Source organism: Chrysemys picta, chromosome 1, assembly GCF_011386835.1.
Source record: "Chrysemys picta bellii isolate R12L10 chromosome 1, ASM1138683v2, whole genome shotgun sequence".
Lineage (NCBI taxonomy): Eukaryota > Metazoa > Chordata > Testudines > Emydidae > Chrysemys > Chrysemys picta.
In genome coordinates, this window is record NC_088791.1 from 297,995,024 (window position 1) to 298,016,488 (window position 21,465).

Here is a 21,465-nt window from a genome sequence, read left to right on the forward strand (position 1 = left end):
CTATTTTCCCCAAACCAAACCAGCTTTCTATATGAATTCACTATTCTATAAGGGAAGCCAAATAGGAAGCAACTTTGAGTGGACATTTCCTGAACTCCATTTAGTTTCCTTCCCTTCCTTGGGCTCAGCATTCTTCAACCTTGAGAATTTCTCAAGCAACCTCTCTGCTCTTCTCTGACTTTCTGCCTTCCCCGAACTTCCTTTAAACAGATTCTATCTTGCCTCTTGTCAATTCAAGGCAAAGAAGGCTTTGTCCAGTGAGTCCATATTAACTCATTTTGATTTTAATTATTTTTTAATATCCCCTTCCCAGGAAAAAAAAACTGAGCAAGGTGTTTCAATGTGCTCATAATCCAACATTAAATAAAGGAACCAGGAAAACAATTTAGAGGAGAGAGTGAGCAGTCTGTCATTTTATTCATATTTCAGAAGCTTGAAGCCACATGCTACAAGCACATAAGAATAGACTATGACAAATTTAACTCAAAACAACTATTTAAAAACAAAGAAAAGTTTAATGTTAGGGTTTGAAGCCATTAAGTCCAGACCCTTTTAACCAGCACTGCCTCGCTAGTCAGCCAATGAACTTTACAACTTCATGTTGGAGTCTGGTTTCCAATTTTATGTTCAAAAAGTAAAATGCATTCATTCCCTTGCCACAGTTTACTACCCACCCAGTTTTGAGAAATAACCTGCGTTCTTCCTTTTGTAAAAGTTGGTTGGCTAGAAGGCCACTAAACTAGAACATACTATTTGATTCTGATGGCCACCAGGTTTGGAAAATGTTATCTGATCATGGAGTTCTGATAGTTAGTAATTTACATAGCTCCTCCATCCCAGAGGGAAGACTAAGCATGTTACCATCATGGTATGCTTTGGGCCAGTTCCTCAGCTAGTGTAAAGTGACTTCAGCAAAGCTATGACCTATGTAAGTTGAGAGATCTGGCCTTTGAACTTTGTTGACCCAGGATCAGAATTTCCAGAAGAGCAACACAAACCCAGCACATTGCTACTTGGCCAATCTACCAACATATTTCCATTTCCATTCTTGGTTAACCCTGATAGAATATGTAACTGATTATTTCACATACTAAATGTTTTCTACCTTCAGTGCTAAGTATAACATGTGGTCCACTTCCATAACTGAGATTGTTAATCTTCTTTCCACATAAGGCTTCTAATTTCTTTGGTACTATTGTGCTTTGATTATCTCCAGTCCCCAAACAATTACTACAGTTTAGTCCAAACACAAACACCTGGGGGGAAAAAGAAACAGTTTGCATTTTAAACTATTTAGATTCATATTTATGGAGAGGGAGATAGACAGAAATATAGATATATAGGGTGAAAACTGGCCCTAGTGAAATGAATGGGAGTTTTGCCATCAACTTCAATGGGGCAAAGATTTCATCCATGGAAATTTATTGCTGGTTCAAAGGGTTCTACAACTAGTTCTAGATTCAAAATTTAGATTTTTGTTTAATACACAAAGAAGGAAGGTTTACGAACCCTAATTGAAATAATTCTACTGAAATCATAGGTCTTTAAAAGTTTACGGAAGTGTTTTTATTGTGTGTTTTGTACGCTTTAAAGGCAGGCATCCAAATATCTCCCCCTTTTGGGTGCCTAGGCTTATTTAGGGCAATGCACTACTTCTCTTTCCATAAAAAAGCTGTGACAATTCTATTTTGATTCAGAAAAAAGTTACTTAAATTTAAACGGATACCTCTAAAGGGGGCATATCCTGGACTGGAGATTCATTTTTATTACAGCTGCTATCCTTTATATCACTATTGGATATAATAAGTTCTAACATTTGTCATAATAATTGTCCGGTTATATTTAAATGTGCGCTAGTGTAAGAGATCCAAGAAGTGAAACTGACCAGTCTAGTTCAGTTGTCCAAGTGAAATGAAATGTAAAGAGACTCCGTTTATGTAGCAAGTTTTTATTTTTTCATCTTTACTAATCTATGACATTAATATTAACGAAAATTATTTTCATTACGAGTGTTTTATTGTGAATCCTTTTACTCTCTTCCCAGTTATGTCCCGATGCAAGATTTCAAATATTTGCAATTCATTCCCACCACATTCATTCACAGACTGGGACACAGTTTCATGCAGTGTCTTTTGTAGCCTGCTTATTTACAGGCATTCAAAGGGGTTAGAATTACATCCCAAAACAGATCAGGTATTTCATTTCCTTATACACTTACCTCATCATTATGGGTTATGTATATAGCTTCATTGGCCGATGTGCCAAATACACATGCTTTCCGAATAGATGCTATTTCTTGAGGTGAAAGCAAGGTAAATATTGGCCACTTTCCTACATCCACCATGACTATGTTGGGTTTCATATAATTCCTATAAGTAAGTTGACATTTCTGCGGTAATAAGGAAAAAAAAACACTGTTAAAAAGGCTTATTTTTTGTTTCAACAAACGGCACAAGATATTCTTCTTTAGAAAAGAAAAGCACTTAAAACTTAACTACAGGGACATGAGTGTCTCTGATGAATGAATATTCTATTCCTATACAAGATGTGTAATCAAACACCATACCAAGGAAGAACAAAAATAGCTAGTCCTAGACAGGATATTAGAGAAATATCATTAAAAACAAGTATCTGCTGGGCTACTTTGAATTAATAACTACTGGGGGGAAAAAAAACAGATAAAGACACTGTTCTACTTGAAAAAATCCATTTGTTAATAAATATGCAACCTGTAACCTAGCAAATGTTGCCTTTCAGTGGCAGTAGATTTCTGAGCTATATTTTGGATCTTATTTTCTTTTGTATTACATTCAATTCTCTTGTAAATGTGAAACAGTATTCCAAGCCTATATTCCATTTAAATAGAGACAAGCAGATCTTAAAGCAGAGGCGGGCAAACTAGGGCCCGTGGGACAGTCCTACCTGGCCTTTGAGCTCCGGGCCGGGGAGGCTAGCTCCCTCCCCCGCAGCCTCAGCTCACTTGCCACCAGCACTCTGGGTGGCGGGGCTGCGAGTTCCTGCCAGGCAGCATGGTGGTGTGACTGGCTCCAGCCGGATGGCGCAGCTGCCAGTCCTGCTTCTCTGAGAGGCATGGTAAAGGGGCGGGGAGCGGGGGGGTTGGATAAGGGGCAGGAGGTTCCGGGGGGCCATCAGGGGACAGGGAGCGGTTGGATGGGGCAGAGGTTCGGGGGGGGGGGTGAGAACATGGGGGATTGGATGGGGGTGAGGTCCTGGGGGGGCAGTTAGGGGCGAGGGATCCCGGGGGGGTGTCAGGGGACAAGGAGCAGGAGGGGTTGGATGGGTCGGGTGTTCTGAGGGGGACAGTCAGGGGGTGGAAAGTGGGAGGGGGGTAAGGGCCAGGCTGTTTCAGGAGGCACAGCCTTCCCTACCCGGCCCTCCATACAGTTTCGGAACGCCGATGTGGACCTCAGGCCAAAAGGTTTGCCCACCCTGGTCTTAAAACAAAATATCTGTCTCCTCCAACTAGAGTGCAATCCCAGTTTAATTTTGGACAGTGTGAAATCCCAATATATGTAAGTAGCACATGATGCCAGCTTGTTAGGGTTTTTTGTTAAGTATTGGGGATGTCCAGGGGGCAGGGGCTGATTTAAAACTTTCCTTGTGGCCAAAAGTAACTATTTTTGAGCATGAGAGAATTACAGCACAAAACCATGATCTGTTTGCTTCAGACTACTTGCTGAAAACTGTTGGCAAACTCAGCATAGAGAAACTAGTCATTATTGGTTAATTGGGAAACACTTTGGATTGTGTTAGAACATTGGAAGATGAGCAAAAGATAAAAGTATCATCAAATCTGCCAGAGAAACAATATCACTGTGTATAATTTACAAATTTCTGCCACCCTCATCACCTCTAGTTTGCGCATGGAAACTGAATGGATTCAAGGAGGAGATAAAAAGACTCAAAAAAAGAGCACCTATGTAAGATTTTTTAGGCCTGACACAAGAAAAGTCATGTTAGCACTGATGCTCCAAAGATATTCTGCTGTTAGTACTTGTCCACATTTATGTGATAGGCTGGTACTTCATTGGTATGGATCTGTGCTCTCACCAGAGCATTCCATAAAATGACAACACTATGGTATGCATTGGTCATGTATGACCCAGGAACCTCTTAGTGCCAACTAGAAAAGGACACAGAGGGGTGCCTAGATGTTACAGGGACCTCCTGGGTCCGGAATATACATTCTAGACATATATGGGTGTTGTTAAGGAGTTACATATCTGTGTGTGTGGCACACACACACAAAATTATGTTAAGGTCTGTATTTAGGAACTGATCACCAGCAAAGATGAAATACAGGTTCTGTCAGAAGAGAAATTGTTATCTAGCGGTCTGAACTATACAGTGCTTAATTTACATATAAACAAAAGGGCCTCTTCTCACCAGTCTAAACTGAATGCTAATGAAGGATTGTGAAAAATTCAAAAGACAAAAGTAACAGGAGGAAGCAAGCAGCGGGAGAGCCGGGGAGACAACCCTATTCTGACCCGCACACCAAAGGGCTGCTCTAATAATTTGGGGGACAAAGAAGACACCCTAGCATCCTTCACTATGGAAGCAAATGGACAATGAGTTTGCTTCATGAAAGAGGGATCTCAACCACACCTGGCTGAAAACGCTGGAAAGAACCTTGGATGAGACCAGCTTCTTTAAACAAGATGTTAATCTGTTAATTATGTTTAGTCTCAAGAAAGCGTTTTATGATTTTGTTTGATATGTAACCATTTGTTTCCAATATTCTTATTCACTTGAATGTCAGTTCTTTAACAATAAACATAGATTTATTTATAGTGAATAAGATTAAATGTTTAGCAAGGTATAAGTAATAAATTGGTGTTTACTGTTCCTTTGGGGACAGCAGGCCTGGTAATTTTGAGTGCTCAGTGGATAAGGGGCTGGGCACTACAGGGAATGCTCAGAAGACTCAGGGATTGATGTATGCCTAGAACTACCCTGTACAGAGACAGCAAAGCCTGAAGAGGTCTGGAAGGCAGTGATTGGATTGTCAGAGGCTGGTGATTTCAAGGAGCTGACCCACAGAAGGCACAGACAACACTTCCTCGCACTATGGGCAGATGGTGGGGAGATGCTTCACGACCCTGGGTACAGTCACGTAGAAATAATACTGTTAACATAATATCTATTACATCTAAAAGACTATGTTAAAAGATAGTTAAAGTTGCAGAGTCAAGCACTCAGTTAAGAAGTGCAACCTATATCCTGTCCCATGCAGCTCCTATCCAACCCCCTCCAGCTCCTCCCTCCCTCACTTTCTGGCTCCTGCAACCTCCCACCCTGCAACCCCATTTTCTCCCGCCCCTCCCATTTCTCATCCCTCTGAATTCAAGACAGGCTTCTCCCCCTCCCGCCCATGCTTCCTGGGCACCAGAAGTAGAAGCAATGAGAGCAGTGAAGAGAATCCCCCTACTCCCAGTTCCTGATACCATAGTGTTTCAGGATGCCAAGAGGTAGGGTGACCAGACAACAAGTGTGAAAAATCAGGATGGGGGGGGGGGGTAAATAGGAGCCTATATAAGAAAAAGATCCAAAAATCGGGACTGTCCCTATAATATTGGGACATCTGGTCACCATACCAAGAGGAGCAATGGCATGAAAAGTCCTGCTCAGTCCCTGCAGCCCTTAGCAGGAGCATGCTTAGTGCATAAAGAATCTTCAGAAAACTTAGCTTCCAAACTCTTACAAGTCTGAGTTTTTTCAAAAATGTATAATTTGGCCAAGTTTTGACCATTTTCCACACAGAGTAAATGAAGATTAGTTACTTGCAACCATAGTTCTTGATGATTGACTCTGCATATTCACACTCTTGGAATGCTCACATACCCTTCTCCCCACTTCCCTAAACATTCTAGCCCATTCTGAGGGCATGGCTGTCAAAGGGGCTTGGTGACACAAGCAGCTCAGTTTCTTCCACCCCTATTACAGAATCCAGTGATAACCTTAATTGGGACTCCACAGAAGAGGGGAAGGTGGGCAGGGAGTGGAAATATGTAGAGTTCATCTTGAAGAACTACAGTTACAAGGAACCTCCATTTCCTTCAAGAGTCCTCTGAATATTCCCACTCTTGGGATAGTTTGGCAAGGAGTACGTAAAAGGTGGATGTAGGAACACTGAGTCCTAATTAAACAACAACAACTGAAGTATCACTTTGCCAAACTGTGCATCAGATCTGGCTGCCAAATCTAAAAAGGCACACTGTTTAGAGAAAGTGTGACCTGAACTCCATATTTACATATTTCAATAATGGGAACATGTCTACCACATGCTACAGTTGCAGCAACTGCACTGGTAGAATGAACTCTAAGAACTGCAGGATGAGAGAGAGAGTGAAGAACTTTTATAACTCTCTTCTATATACACTATCTGACCCACTGACGAGGAATGGGAAGAGACAGCTTGACCCTTGACCAACATATGATATAAACAACGTAGCAGTTGTCTTTAGTCCTGTTCCGATCAGAAAGTATTCTCTGGGTCTAAAGAATGTAATTTAGATTTGCCCTTACGTGCCCATGGTTTGGGAAAGAATACTGGTAAATTTATACACGGATTTACATCAAAGTCTTAAGTTACCCCAGATTCCTTCTGGAAGTGAGGTATCTGATATCTATTTAGAAGTATCTGATCCAAGAGGCTGGACCAACAATGTTTCTTGTAACAGAAGAGCCTGAAGTCTTGTCTAGCTATGTGGGCCTGCGGAGGGCCCCAAATAGCACAATACGAACAAGAATGCCTTTCTCCTAGGCATTTCAGCACTGAACATGCACAACGGATGCCACAAAGGGGAGGAGGGATAGCTCAGTGGTTTGAGCATTGGCCTGCTAAACCCAGGGTTGTGAGTTCAATCCTTGACGGGGCCACTTGGGAATCTGGGGCAAAATCAGTACTTGGTCCTGCTAGTGAAGGCAGGGGGCTGGACTCTATGACCTTCAAGGTCCCTTCCAGTTCTAGGAGATGGGATATCTCCATTTATTATATTATATATTATATTATATTATAATTATATTATAAAGACAGCCAGGCATGACAAACACCCTTTAAAACAGTGTTTCTTGATCTTTAAATCTGCCATGGTATTGTGTAAGTAACTTACTTTAAACTGAAAGTTAATCTAAACCTATTTCTAAAGCTAGCTTAACCTAAAACTATTAACTACTAACTAATCTAAGAATGGAAAGATTTTATATCCCTGCAATCTGGAGAGGTCTGTGTACATTCACTGTTGCAGTTGGAAGGAAGTGAGACAGCAACCAGCGCCATGCTCCCTTTTATAGCCACACCCTCAGAATGTGTTAGAACAGGGGTCAGCAACCTTTCAGAAGTGGTGTGCCGAGTCTTCATTTATTCACTCTAATTTAAGGTTTCGCGTGCCAGTAATACATTTTAATGTTTTTAGAAGGTCTCTTTCTATAAGTCTATATTATATAACTCAACTATTGTTGTATGTAAAGTAAACAAGGTTTTTAAAATGTTTAAGAAGCTTCTTTTAAAATTAAATTAAAATGCAGATCTTGTCAGTTTAGTGTAGTGGTTCTTAACCTGGGGTGCGAGATGCCCTTTCTGGGGGTGCGAGACATGCGAGATTTTTTTAGAAGGTAAATCGTCGAAAACACAAATTAAGCACAGGCACATAAGTACAATTACTTTGTTTCATCAAACCTATGTATTTATTAACATTATACATTTTTTAATGATTACTGTAATATACAAAGTTTTCAAGTTTTTAAGCTAATTGTAGTGTAATTTTTGATAAGGGCTGCAAGAACATATTCTGAGAAGTCCAGACCATCAGCAGGCTGAGCGGAGCCGGGTGTAGTGTATTAAATTGTTCCCCACAGGAATGTGCTACTTACAGTGTAGTACTTAGGGCTGCCAGTCCTGATGCTCTGAGCAGCACTTGAAGAAAAGGCACCTCCCATGACACTACACAATCTCACTGCCAAATTGTATGTGTCTACGCCAACGCAAAGAAGTGCTAGAGCTTCTCAATGAAATGTTTGTAAGCATTTTTTCCCACTATTACGGAGAGATACCTTGTTTGCTCAGCTCATACTTAGAAATGAATTAACTGCTCTAACTGAAATTTTTCAAAAATTCAATGGACAGTTAAAGTTTGCAAGAGTTACAAGCAACTGAATTCAAGTTCTTATAATGTCAAGTATCAGGCAACCTTAACTATAGCTGGTGCTACAAGCTCAGCCTACAATAAAACATGAGATTACATTTAAAAAAAAAAATCACATTAAATCAGACTGCGTAGCTGCACTCTGTTAAATGCAGTATTGTTGATAACTGAGAGCTGCACAATTGTGAAACTTTTGTGATGGACTATAATCAACTAGAGCTCTGATCCAGGAAGTCACTCTGAGTGAGTAGACCTCCGTATCTGTATGGTACCTCAATGAAGTCAATGGAAGACTATATGGACACAGGGTCTGCCTGTGCAGAGTAACACATCAACTACTGACTCCAACTCAGGAAGACTATTCTCCTAATTAGGAGCCGGAGTGACAGAAGTTGATGGTACTCAGAATTAAATTTATGTGGTTGTAAAATGGGGAATACACTTGCCTCTGCCACATGGGGAATGATGAGTTAAATGTTCAAAACACTCAGCAATGAAGTGCTATATAAGTAATTTTTAGCTCTTTCACATGAGATTAACACTATAAACTAAGGCATGTAAATTATTTGGACTGGCTGCTTATGACATTAGCACATGGTCAAGTACCAAAATACAAATCTGGAAAGTTTATTCTGGATATTGCAAAATCTCACACTTGGGTGTTTTTCTTGAAGCCCCACATTCTTGAGTCAAGCTATTACATGAGAATCTCAGCTTTTTAAGATGAAAGTTTCTAGCCCGCAAGTTGTGCAGAAAAGCCGGAAAATGAGAGCCAAGACTAAATGCTTGAAAAACAAATAAAGAACCCTTTTTTTTTTAAATGTCATGATTGGTTGGGGCCAGACACAATATCTGAATGCTCAGAGTCGACTATACTATTGTGCTTCATTCTGTGTTTACAGTTATCTTAAGCAAACTCTTCTTATCAGAGCTAGTTTACCACAAAACCTCAAAAAATCCTCAAGATTTGGAAAGGAAAGATTACATTAATTTAGATGCAAGAGAAAAGGACCACATGTAAGAGCCTGCTTTGTCCACAGAGGACCTTTTGTAGGCTCAAAATGGAAGAATGAATGAAAAGGAGATGCATATCAGTAGTTAGGAATGAAAATGTCATCTACCACCCTGACCTGACAGTTTATAGAACTTTAAAAAACATAAGATCTACTCTGCCACTGAAGCACTGTGTGACCTTGGGCTTGTCACTTCAAATCTGTGAGACTTTGCTTCCCCTTTGTCTACTTAGCTTGAGAGACAGTCCTCACCGCAAAGAATTTATGCTATGTTACTACAGTCTTTAGCACAATGTGGCACCAAACTTAGGTCAGACCTCTAGATGTTACTGTAATACAAATAATGAAGACTTTCATAGAAGTGTATGAATATTGGTAGGATTACTCACCATTAGTCTGCAGTGAAAATATTTCACACATTTCCCCCCCCCACACACACACACAGTTAACTTGGAGTGTTAAAACTGATGCAGCTATTGTGGCTTACATTTCTTTTCATTTCTATCTCCAATAAAAAACACTTGAGCAATATAATTAAAGAGCATTAACTCCAAAAGATTAGAAAGCCTACAATGGGTGAGGAAGCAAAGAATCACCAAACAGAGGAACTCTAGTGAACCAAAGGCCACATTTATGATACAGAATTTTATCAACAAATTCTCCATTGACGATACTATCAGTTCAGCTGCAGGAGCTAGTTTGGCACGGATGGTAGCTTCTGGCATCCTTACCTTACCTATAGGGAGGGCTGTCATCAATGCAGCTGAACCAGTGGAAATGTTTTGGTGGAATTCTTTAATGCAGACAAGTCCTAAATAAGTAGCAATCCTAAGTAAATTGTGACACTAAACTGCAGAGCAATGCACATGACAAGTTTCAACACTCAGTTACTGCAAATTGTTTGTTATTGTGTTTTAAGGTTAAAAAAAAAAGCTATGAAACCATGACAACCTTATCCCTAGATCTTTGACAAGATATTTAAAGGCTATAAAATCATGAGTATTCAAGTACACGTTTTAAAGGGATATCTCCAACATCAGGTAAAAAAAGAAAAGAAAAGTGACTAATAATGCAACCACCACCTAAAATTATAAAAGAGCAAAGAAGTTGTATGTTTATTTTATTTGTTTACTTTGTGACCGTACTTTCAGTATAGTCAGTTCCTCCTTTTGTGTTCCTGGATCTTCACACAGTAACAGGAATAAACACATTTAGCAGTTTTCCTACCTTTTTTAAAAAAGGCAGAAGTTGGCAGACCTCACAGCAGCAAATTTAGTACCTGAAACTACTTTTAATTCATTTTTTAAAGTTGACTACAGCAAAGATTTTTCAAAAATAGTAGCCTAAAGTTGGGCTCCCAAATTCATACTAAGGCACCTACTTCATTTTCAAGAGCGCTGAGCACCCAAGAGGAGGCTGCTACATACTCAGCACTCTTGAAAAATAACCTAGGTGCCCACATATGGATTTAGGAGCCTAACTTTAGGCCACTATATTTGAAATCTGTGACCTAGGTTTCAAGTGTATATAGCAGGGGTGGCCAACCTGAAAACTGAGAAGGAGCCAGAATTTACCATTGTACATTGCCAAAAAGCCACAGTGATACGTTAGCAGCCCCACCCCCCTGCATCAGCTCCGGCCCTCCAGCGCCTCCCGTAATCAGCTGTTTCACATGCGCAGGGGGCTCTGTGGGAGAGGGGGAGGAGTAAGGGCATGGCAGACTGGGGGGGAAGGGGCAGAGGCCTTGGGGAAAGGGATGGCGTGGGGGCAGGGCCTGGGGCAGAGCACGGGGTTGAGCAGTGAGCACCCCCCAGCACGTTGGAAAGTTAGCCTCTGTAGCTCCAGCCCCAGAGTCAATGCCTATGCAAGGAGCCACATATTAACCTCTGAACAGCCACATGCGGCTCCAGAGCCACAGATTGGCCACCCCGGTATATAGTCTCTATCTAGTTATTACTCATTCCACAAAAGCTTGTTTACAAAGTTCTTTCAAAACTAAACACGAGAAAATTTATTCAGCTTAACAATGAGCTTGCATTTAGACTCTCTTAATCAGTAACAATTATCTATTGGAAGCTAGTTAGTTGCCAAGATCTAAAAACCCTCACAATGGTTTACCAATTTTGACAAATCTTTAACCTAGACTGCACACACAGCACCATACTTACAATCACACCATTTCTTATAAACCATCACCTTGACTTTGAACACCACCTACTTTGATTTATACTGAATTCCTCTAGCATTGCAGTCCGACATCCTGTTTACTCTATGTGGAGAGAGCAAAGGTCTATTCAGAGGATAATGTCTCTCTTAGACCTCTCCGGCTGGAGAGGATATGCTATTTGTCTTTGCTCCCAACTAAAGAATCAGCTCCTGCTAGATACAAAGTGGCAACAAAACAACTACATATAGGACTTTTACACCAGTGGTTTTCAAACTGCGGGTCATGACTGGGTCGTGGCGGCTCTGGTGAGTACCGCCGACCGGGCCGTTAAAAGTCCTGTTGGCGATGCTGCCGGCTAAGGCAGGCTAGTCCCTACCTGTTCTGACACCGCGCTGCGCCCCGGAAGCAGCCAGCAGCAGGTCCGGCTCCTAGGTGGAGGGAGGGGGAGGGCCACGGGGTTCCGCACACTGCCCCTACCCCGAACACCAGCTCCGCACTCCTATTGGCCGCTGGGGGTGGTGATGTTTGCAGTCGAGAGCTGCGAGGAGCCGTTTACGCACCTCCACCTAGGAGCCGGACCTGCTGCTGGCCATTTCCGGGGCGCAGCGCGGTCTGCAGTGCCAGGACAAGCAGGAAGCCTGCCTTAGAATCCAAACTTCACCACTGACCAGGAGCCACCCAAGTTAAGCCCGCGCCCCAATCCCCTGCCCCAGCCCCCCCACAAACCTGGAGCCCCTTCCTGCACCTCCAGCCGAGAGCCCTGACCCCCTCCCAACCCCAGCCCAGAACCCCCTCCCACACCCTGAACCCCTCATTCCTACCCCACCCTGCAGCCCTCACCCCAGCCCTCTGCCCCAGCCCTGAGCTCCTCCCACACCCCAAACCCCTCATCCCTGGTTCCGTTGGGTTGTGGGCATCAACAATTTTCTTCAACTGGGTCTTCAGAAAAAAAGTTTGAAAACCAGTGTTTTACACTACAAGTGCTTTAGGACTGATAGACAAAAAGGTTAGTTCAGCAACATGCTTTGGGAGAGGAACATGATGAACTCGTTAGCTCAGAGGACTTTGAGTCAGGAATGCTGGCTTCACTGGTGTTATTCAGGAGGTCAGACTAGATCATCATAACAGAGCCTTCTGGCCTTAAACTATTAGGATTTCCTCCTATATGCACAAATTTGGCAATCATGTATATTCCATGGACAAGCCATTAGGAAAGCTTTTTTTTTTTTTCTGGTTAAAATCTTTCTTCAGTAAATGTGTTACTACCTTTAAATGTATTTGAGTTATGAGGCTCACAGCAACAAACATAATTTCAACCCAGAACATGTTGCTTTCTGTGAAATGGTGGTCTATGAAAGTATGCCTAAACTGCAAAAAACAAAAACTCAAGGCAGCAAGTCTCTAAACCCAGGTCAACTAACTCAAGCTCACACTACCCGGCTAAAAACAGCAGTGTGAATGTTTGGGCTGGGGATGGGCTCTGAAACCCAGTGGGGAAGTGGGGGGAGGGAGGGGAGGAGAGAAAATGAGGGTCTCAGAGCTCAGGCTCCAGCCCAAGCCCAAATGTCTACACTGCTATTTTACGCCCAGTAGCACGAGCTCCGGTTGGCTGATCCGGACGCAGAGACTTATTTCCACAGGTCTTTTTCTGCAGTGTAAATATACACTTAGAATTCCTAGCAATTCATGGCTGACCTCGGAGTTTACTTGGCATATTTGCAGACTAACTAGCCACATGATTCAAGAGATAGACTCTTGTGCACACTCTATTTGGCACATAGAAGTAAAAAGACTGGAGGTGAACGCTATAAGAATACAGACAAGCTTGAGCAATACAAGACCTGGAACCTACTCAAAGATGTGAAGTGCTATGGAAAAGAGATTACAAACAGATTTGTCATGGAATGAAATTAAAGCTAAGTCCGCCCACGGCCGTCCTTACCCATATGCAAACTACGCAGCTGTACAGGGCACCAGGAAATTTGGGGCACCAAATTGCCCCAAATTTCCTGGTGCCCTACGCAGCTGTGCGCTGCTCCAGCGGCCAGCCCAATCCCCCAGCCAGCTAAGCTAGCCCCCACCCCTGCTCCGCCTCTTCCCCAAAGCCCCCATGCCAAAGACTCCGCCCCTGTTCCGCCCCCACCCCTTCCCACTCCACTCTGCCCCAGTCCTGCCCCCACTCCACCCCTTCCCCTGAGCTACGTCCCGGGGGACTGCAGCAGGGGTCGGGCGCGCCCTGCACTCACCAAGCAGCAAGAAGTGGAGCGACCTGGCCCCAGCCCGCTCCACCAGCTCCCAGCTGCGCTGCCGGTGAGTGCTAGGGGGCAGTCACCCCTCTGCCCCCAAAGTCCCAAGGCTGGGAGCCAGGGGAGCAGAGCAGAGCTCCCGCCGCCCTATGAGTGCGGAGTTGAGCCCGCCCTGCAATTACTGGGCAGCAGGAAGTGGAGCGACCCAGCCCCAACCTGCTCTGCTGGCTTGTGGTGGGGGGGATGGTTCCCCATTGCCCCCCAAGCCTGCTCTTGCCCCCCACAGACCTTGGGCACAGCCCCACCCCTCCGCCCCCTGCAGAGGCCTGGGGATGCCCCCCCATGGAGGCCTGGGGCCAGCCCCCTGCACGTGGGGGGGGGGGGAAGAGGGGTGCATAGGGCACCACAATGCCGAGGGATGGCCCTGAGTCTGTCTATTATTTTCAAGAGTAGAAGGAATCTCTTGAGATCAACTTTTTACACAGTAATAGCTAAGAAAGGTATCTGAGCTCAGTGAAACTTCAGATTCACCTTGCATGCCCAGGATTGATTGTCCATTGTTTTGTCAGTACACCTCTTAGCAGCCTTTACATTCTAAAGGTATGTCCAGACTACCCGCCGTATCGGCGGGGAGCGATTGATTTATCAGGGATCGATATATCGCATCTCGTTAGGACGCGATATATCGATCCCCGAACGCACTCGCCATCGATTCTGGAACTCCATCGGAGTGAGCAGTGGTAGCAGAGTCGACGGGGGAGCTGCGGCCGTCGATCCCACACCATGAGGACGGGAGGCAAGTCAGAATAAGATATGTCGACTTCAGCCATGGTATTCCCATAGCTGAAGTTGCGTATCTTACATCGACACCCCCCCCAGCGTAGACCAGGCCTAAGGCTACCTCTAAACTACAAACACTACAGCAGCACAGCTGCAGCTATGAAGGAAGAGCTTTTTCCCCGCGGATATAATTAATCCGCCTTTCCAAGAGGCAGTAGCTCGTTGAACAGAAGAATTCTTCTGTTGACCTAGCTGCATCTACACTGGGGGTTAGGTTGATCTAACTATGGTGCTCATGGGGTGAAATTTTTCTTCTAATTTTTAAGTGCAGACTAAGCCTTTGTCTAGCTTCTTGCTCCTATACTTAGTATTTTTACAAGTAACCACTTTATTTACCATCTAATGGTGCTACCACCTTTATGATCAAAATATTTTAAAGAACAGCGACATTGTTTTTGTTTTGTTTTTTAATTAACTGTACTACTCCTAACATTAACTGTACATTTGGAAGTCTCATTTTAAAAGCCTTATTTTAGAGTGAAATCTATTAACATCGATATTTCTTTTCTGGCTACTGTAGCAATTAGCTGAAGACACCAGTGTGACTAACATGCACTATCAGGAGGACTAAAAATTCATTGGCCATTAAGATAGGCAATTATGGTTAATAGCACTTTTACTATATGTTAGAAACAGTGTCCTAAAATGGACTCCTTATGTATCCCACTTGACCATATCAAGCAAGAAAGATACCATACATTACTCAACAAGGAGTCCGGTGGCACCTTAAAGACTAACAGATTTATTTGAGCATAAGCTTTTATGGATTAAAAAAAAAACAAAGAATAAAAAACAAAGAAACAAAACTGGTTCCCTTTTCTCTCTTGATCTTCAGGTTAGTTTTCTTTTCCACATTATATAATCTGATTTTACCCACTGATCTCGGACATGGGATCTTGTCAAATACTTGAAAAAAAAAAAATCTAGCTCTATTATAGTCACTGTATTTCTCATCCATAGTGGTAGTATTTAACAAGAACTCCAGCAGCTTATTCAAATACGACTTCCCTCTACCGGAAGCCATGATGGCTACTCTAAAGCTGTGATTGTCCAAGGCTTACCATTATACTACTTAAAATAGTTTCAAAAATTCTTTTTTCCACCCATCACAAATGAGTCTTTTGCCTATAATTTTCTAGTTTCTTTCTTGACCTTTTGCTAGAATGAAATTGTGTTTACCAATTCACAATCCTCAAATCTCTCTGAAATGTAGTGACCAATGAAAAATTCACAAATGTCCTAGTTAACGACTTCCTGCCTGCTAGGTGATACGAGAGTACAGTATTCTTTATTACAGTGGGTTTCCCATCCCCACTGCAGTGGTTAGCTATTGCCAGTAGATGGTGTAGTTTGCTACAGTATTTTGTTATGAATTGGCATTTTTTACTTTAATATCAGGGCTCTTTTTGTTTTTTATTAAGTCTAAATTAATCAAACATCCTTTGAAGCTCATTATTTCACAATATCTGACCTACTGCGTTGTCAGCTTTAATAGCACCCAACTGTTTTAGAATCTGCTAGTTGTACACTACAAGTGCTTCTGTTGTCGAAGGAAAATTAATTCCCAACCTGATCATAGGTCCATCCTTTCCCTCTCTAAAGAGAATAGAAAATTTCCATACGGAGGAATAAAAACTTGTTTTGGAAAGATGTTAGCTTATAGTTACACCTGTTATCAAAGCAATCTCCCACTTAGTTTCTGAATTCTCTGACAGTTGGTGAAGCAAACCTTCCAGGAACTATACAATTTGCAATATATTATTTTTGTCCCACCCCTCACCATGTTCTAAATATAACCTCAGATTCCTGTGCAAGGCTCTCTGTGCAAATCATTTATTATTTTTCCAGGAACAGCCCAGAGGAAACTACACAGCTATGAAAGTGTAGGAATGAATGTTCATCCTTCAGAATCCATCCATACTATGACAAACTGTGGAACAGGATAACACTACCTTATTTGGTTATCTTTTTTCAGGTCCACTTTCATCAGAAAGGTAACATTTGATTATTATTTATTTGCACTGTGGTAACCCCTAGAGGCCTCAGCCCATTGTGCTAAACACTATACAAACATAACAAAGACAGTCCTTGCCTGGAGGAGCTTATATTCTAAGTATAAGAGAAGACAAAACAGGTGAAAACAGACAAGGCAGGATTTGAAGGCATCATGACAGAGGTCTGTTTTAAGGAGGATCTAGGAAGATTCTGAACTTCATCCCTGTATCAGATTTAGCATCCCTGAAGTGCACATTTTAAAAATTATTATACCAAAATACACCTCTACCCCGATATAACGCAACCTGATATAACACGAATTCTGATATAACGCGGTAAAGCAGTGCTCTGGAGGGGCAGGGCTGCGCACTCCGGCGGATCAAAGCAAGTTCACCTATAACGCGGTAAGATTTTTTGGCTCCCAAGGACAGCGTTATATCGAGGTAGAGGTGTATTCCTGGAAAAATAGCACATGAACAAGTTAGTATTTTCATTTCTAGGCCCTCTCAAAAGATCAAATTGATGGCAAGCAATGATAATTCAGAGCAATGTCCTCAGGATTCCAAATATCTATTTTCATTCCTGTTATCTGATCCACTGACAAACAAACAATTTAAAATAAGAGTATACAGGACCTGCAATGCTTTGTGTTCCACTATGACAGAACAAGCCAGCAGAGGGAGCATAAATTCATTAATTAACCCCATTCCCAGGGCTGTGATGACATCTTTGAAATGATCCAATGTACTAGTGCTCAAACAAGGACAAAAACAAAGAGCCATATTAATTTCAGCTTCACTGAAACACAGAAAAATGAACAAAAGTGTTTATCAAACAAAAGGAGGAGATTGGTGGGGAATAAAGCTGAACTTTTACACATCGTACTGAAAATAAAAAAATGTAAAAACATCAAAAAAGCTAAATCCACCATCTTTAACATCGGGGGGGGATCCAGATTTGTACAGATTGAACAAAATTGAACAGATTGAACTGCTCATGAATTCCCCTCATTAGTTTGCTTTTCACAGCAACATTTTGCAAGCTGATTGTCACGGATGTGGAGAAGGATCATTTAGGATTCCCTCTCCATCCCCTTACAAAGTCAATAAAGGGAAATATTTACAAAATGCTTTCAACTGATTGTTTAAAATTATTCCTAACATTATTTTAGAATCCAGATTAATTAAATTATGCTTTAAAGGACACAATCAACTTAAAACACACTTCTGCATGAAAATGGTGTACTTACTATCGTTATAAGTAACACCCAAGCGGACAAACTGAACAAGTTTAGAGAAAAATATTTCTATTCTTAAAACGTATTTACTTTGAGCATTTGCTAGTGTACTGTTGGGTATAGCCACTTCCACTGTTTCCCTCAGTTGCACCCTAATCCTGCAACAGTTGTTCCTACAGGCAAAGCCCTGCATCTGCAGAGAAAAATTTGCAGGATCAGAATTTTAGTCAGTTTCCTAGATGGATAGGTCTTTCATAAATTAACAGGGGAAAGAAACATTTTAAAAAACCAGAACAAAACCAAAACAGGAAAATCTGGTTGTAAAACCACAAGAGTTGGCAGGGGGACTCAAGAGCAAGTACAGTAACAAACTTTTAACCAATTTTTTTAAAGAATTAAGTTTCAAGGTAATATTTTTAGGGATGCACCAACAAACATGAAAATTCAAGCTTAAAGAGTGTCAGTGTCATGTTTGGCATTTCTTACTTTTGCAATTTTATAATAGCAACATAAACGCAAAGAAACAGCAATAAGAACACAAAGATTGCATTAGACATTTGAATCAGATATTTTTTAAAGCGTTCAATTTCTCCTATACCACTAATTTATACTCTTTCCAAGTGTACATGTTTGGTCTAAGGCTCTTTTCTTGTGTGTCCCTAACATAGGTCTTACAATTGTATCATAGTAACTGCCTTTATGGTATGTTTAAATCCCTGCACATTGCTGCTTTATTTTTGAATATCCTCCACTAAGTTTGGGGAAGGAGTTTGTTAATTTTATAATGATTAAACATTCCTAACTATTTGCCTTGAGTAACTGCCAGAAAGATAGATAAAATGGGGTCATCATTAGATCCTAGGTTATTATCCCTAAACAGTTAACTGTTTTAACAGTTTTAACTATGTAAAGTACTTAAGTACTACAACGAATGCCAAACGTTTTTATAGTATTATGGCTACAATATGCTGATTTTTGTTTAGCTGAATTATCATTACTTCTGAAGCAGACCAATTATCCTAAACAGCTCCTAAGACAATATCTATTTCAATTTGGCTAAACACAGAGGAAGTCATTTTAAACTTATTGTTTGTCCCTTCTATGGATTGTTTTCCCAAGAGGGTCAATGATGGATTTGGTTCTCAAAATATACAGGTGTCTGTTTATGGTTACCTGTAGTTTAGAAGGGTGCAATATCCCCACTTTTATATTACATTCCTTCAAAAACTTTTGCATGCCCCACACTTCTCCTAGTCTTTGCTGTGTAAATATGAGGGAGACACAAGGCTCTTTATATATTTAATTTGTTAGGATCCTTTCATGTGCAATGAAAGCTATAATGATACATTTCAGAGTAGCAGCCGTGTTAGTCTGTATCCGCAAAAAGAAGAACAGGAGTACTTGTGGCACCTTAGAGACTAACAAATTTATTAGAGCATAAGCTTTCGTGGACTACAGCCCACTTCTGCATCCGAAGAAGTGGGCTGTAGTCCACGAAAGCTTATGCTCTAATAAATTTGTTAGTCTCTAAGGTGCCACAAGTACTCCTGTTCTTCTTTTTGCGTATAATGATACAGATGTTACAGGTCATCTCTGCATTCACTTCTATATTAAGATTCTTTAAAAGTAAGATCCCAAAAACTTTTATATGAAAAAAAAAATCCTGTTCCTTAGACTAAGGGTTTACATTAGAAAGCATCTAAAAACCTTAATTACTCACTTGAGTGGAAGTTTTACAACTTTGTCCCGACTGCAAGAGATGGAAGGTGGTGGTCAACAACCACTACATCAGAGATGTCACTTGAAGACACAGAGTTATCGCAGAAATGTCCAAAGTCCAAATTTCTTAAGAAATTAGTTCTCCATTTCCATGGAGCAGGAAAGAAAGCAAGCCCCGCTATTATTAGCAAAGAAGGATGAGCTGAACAAAAATATTTAGCTAGCAGAGATAGGGAAAAGACTGGTGGGAGAACTATTGTGAAGGAAACTTCCAGCATAAATGAAAAATTCAAGAAGGTTGGAGCATGTTACCCATCTAAGTACCAGCACTATAGAAAGCAAACACTTATTTAATTTAAAAAGCATCTGTGCTCATAGGATTAGAGTAAGAATCCTATGATGGTGGAATCTCCATCCTTAGAGGTTTTTAAGGCCCAGCTTGACAAAGCCCTGGCTGGGATCATTTAGGTGGTGTTGGTCCTGCTTTAAGCAGGGGGTTGGACTAGATGACCTCCTGAGATCTCTTCCAACCCTAATCTTCTATGATTCTAAGATGCTTGCATACCAGGAACAAGGGAACAACCTCCCAGGACTTTTGTAACCTTACACTCTTATAGAACTCTTTGGGGGAAAAGTTATATGCTTCTATACTGGCTAATACAGTGCAGAGTCTGTACAGTAAATATAATGGTTTCATTATCTTATACAACAGCAGCACTCTAAATGATTACATATTTCATTATCTTTACTACTCAAATTTGGAAATAATAATATAACTATCATAGCAAAATAGCATGGTTGTTAGTGTCAACTACCTTTCTGTGACTAATTTCCAGCTTTACTCTCTTCAGTACTGAATGAAGTACCTTCTCCTTTTAGAAAACATTCCCCTAGTAGAGCATTCTGACACATTAAGTATTTCCTGATCTTTCCTTCAGGTAATCACTGGAGAATTACTCAGGTTTCTGCTAGAAGCTAGCTTACTAGTGTTCTGCAGTGCCATCCAGCTAATCCCAGTTTGATTCCTAGCCTATTCCTTTATAAATTAAGAGTACTGCAGTCATAGAACAGTCATCCCTTAAGGGTGAAGAAGTCATTTATTTCATCCATCTATGAAGATGCATTAGCAAGTACTGAACAATCCTGTGGAGTTCTCTGAAGAAAGAAGGGTACAAGAATTGAGGTCCTTGATGGAGAGAAAGGTAAAGTGGGAAGATGGAGAGAACAGAAAGGACAGTACTTAAAGTTCAATGAGGGAAGCAGAGGACACCCCAGAAAAACAGATATTTCATAAGACATTCACATTCCAGAAAAGTGCAAGGACTTCAAACAAGCATTACAAACTCTAAGAACGTTTGGTCTTGCAGTGCAGTGAAAGGGTAAAGGCTGTCACTTCATCTTTAACTCACTCCAAGGTAGTACAATTCTCTATTTATGGGGGAGATCTCAGAACAGTGCATGGCCTGATTATACCATATATGCTAAAATGGCTACACAATGCAGGATAGCTGCAGTGCCCTAGGCAGAGTGTCAGCCTTAATTTCAATTTGAATTTCATTGAGTTCAACTATATCATACGAACCCAAGTTCTTGCTTTTCTTTTGTGACAGTCTCTGGCAGAGAGCCTTGGGCATTAACAGATGCTTGTTCACCCGTGAGTTTAAGCACTAAGATATGTGGAATGTTTTTCTTTCCCCTTTTTCTTAAGTTTTACTTGAGCATCCAAGAAACAGCAAAAAGATCCAAAGCAAACAACCCCTCTTACATGTCTGCCGCACAAATTTGGGAAGAGGGAGCAACCCACCCAAACCCCCAGGTAGACAGACATAGGCCATTCAACCCGCCCGGGAGTCACTCCGGAGCACGGATCATCTGTAATAATCAGGTCCCAGCCCGCGGGAGCCGTAGCGCGCTGCACCGGCTCTCTGCACAACAGCACTGAAATGCAGCCACCTCTGGGGAGAGCAGCCAACGCCGGGAGGGAGCTGCAGGCAGGGCACCAGGCAACGACCAGCCCCGCACATAGAGCCGGGGTGGGGGTCAGCACCCACACAGAGCACCCCGTGGTCAAAGGCTCTGC

At 41.7% G+C, this 21,465-nt stretch overlaps 1 protein-coding gene across 5 annotated transcripts in view; it reads right to left on the reverse strand.

The window, feature by feature from the left end:
* RCBTB1 (RCC1 and BTB domain containing protein 1) overlaps window positions 1-21,465 on the reverse strand; it is a 62,435-nt gene that overhangs the window by 25,132 nt on the left and 15,838 nt on the right. For 3 of the 5 annotated variants that reach the window (XM_065593824.1, XM_042842736.2, XM_005287124.5), the window contains exons 2-3: window positions 2,219-2,389; window positions 1,106-1,256 (exon numbers count right to left, since the gene is read on the reverse strand). In XM_065593824.1, coding sequence (XP_065449896.1) covers window positions 1,106-1,256; window positions 2,219-2,362 — 295 coding nt within the window. In that variant the 5' untranslated portion in view covers window positions 2,363-2,389. Of the gene's footprint in view, window positions 1-1,105; window positions 1,257-2,218; window positions 2,390-17,756; window positions 17,860-19,386; window positions 19,527-21,465 lie in introns of those variants that run through there. The other 2 variants (XM_005287123.5, XM_065593844.1) reach the window with 2 other exon arrangements.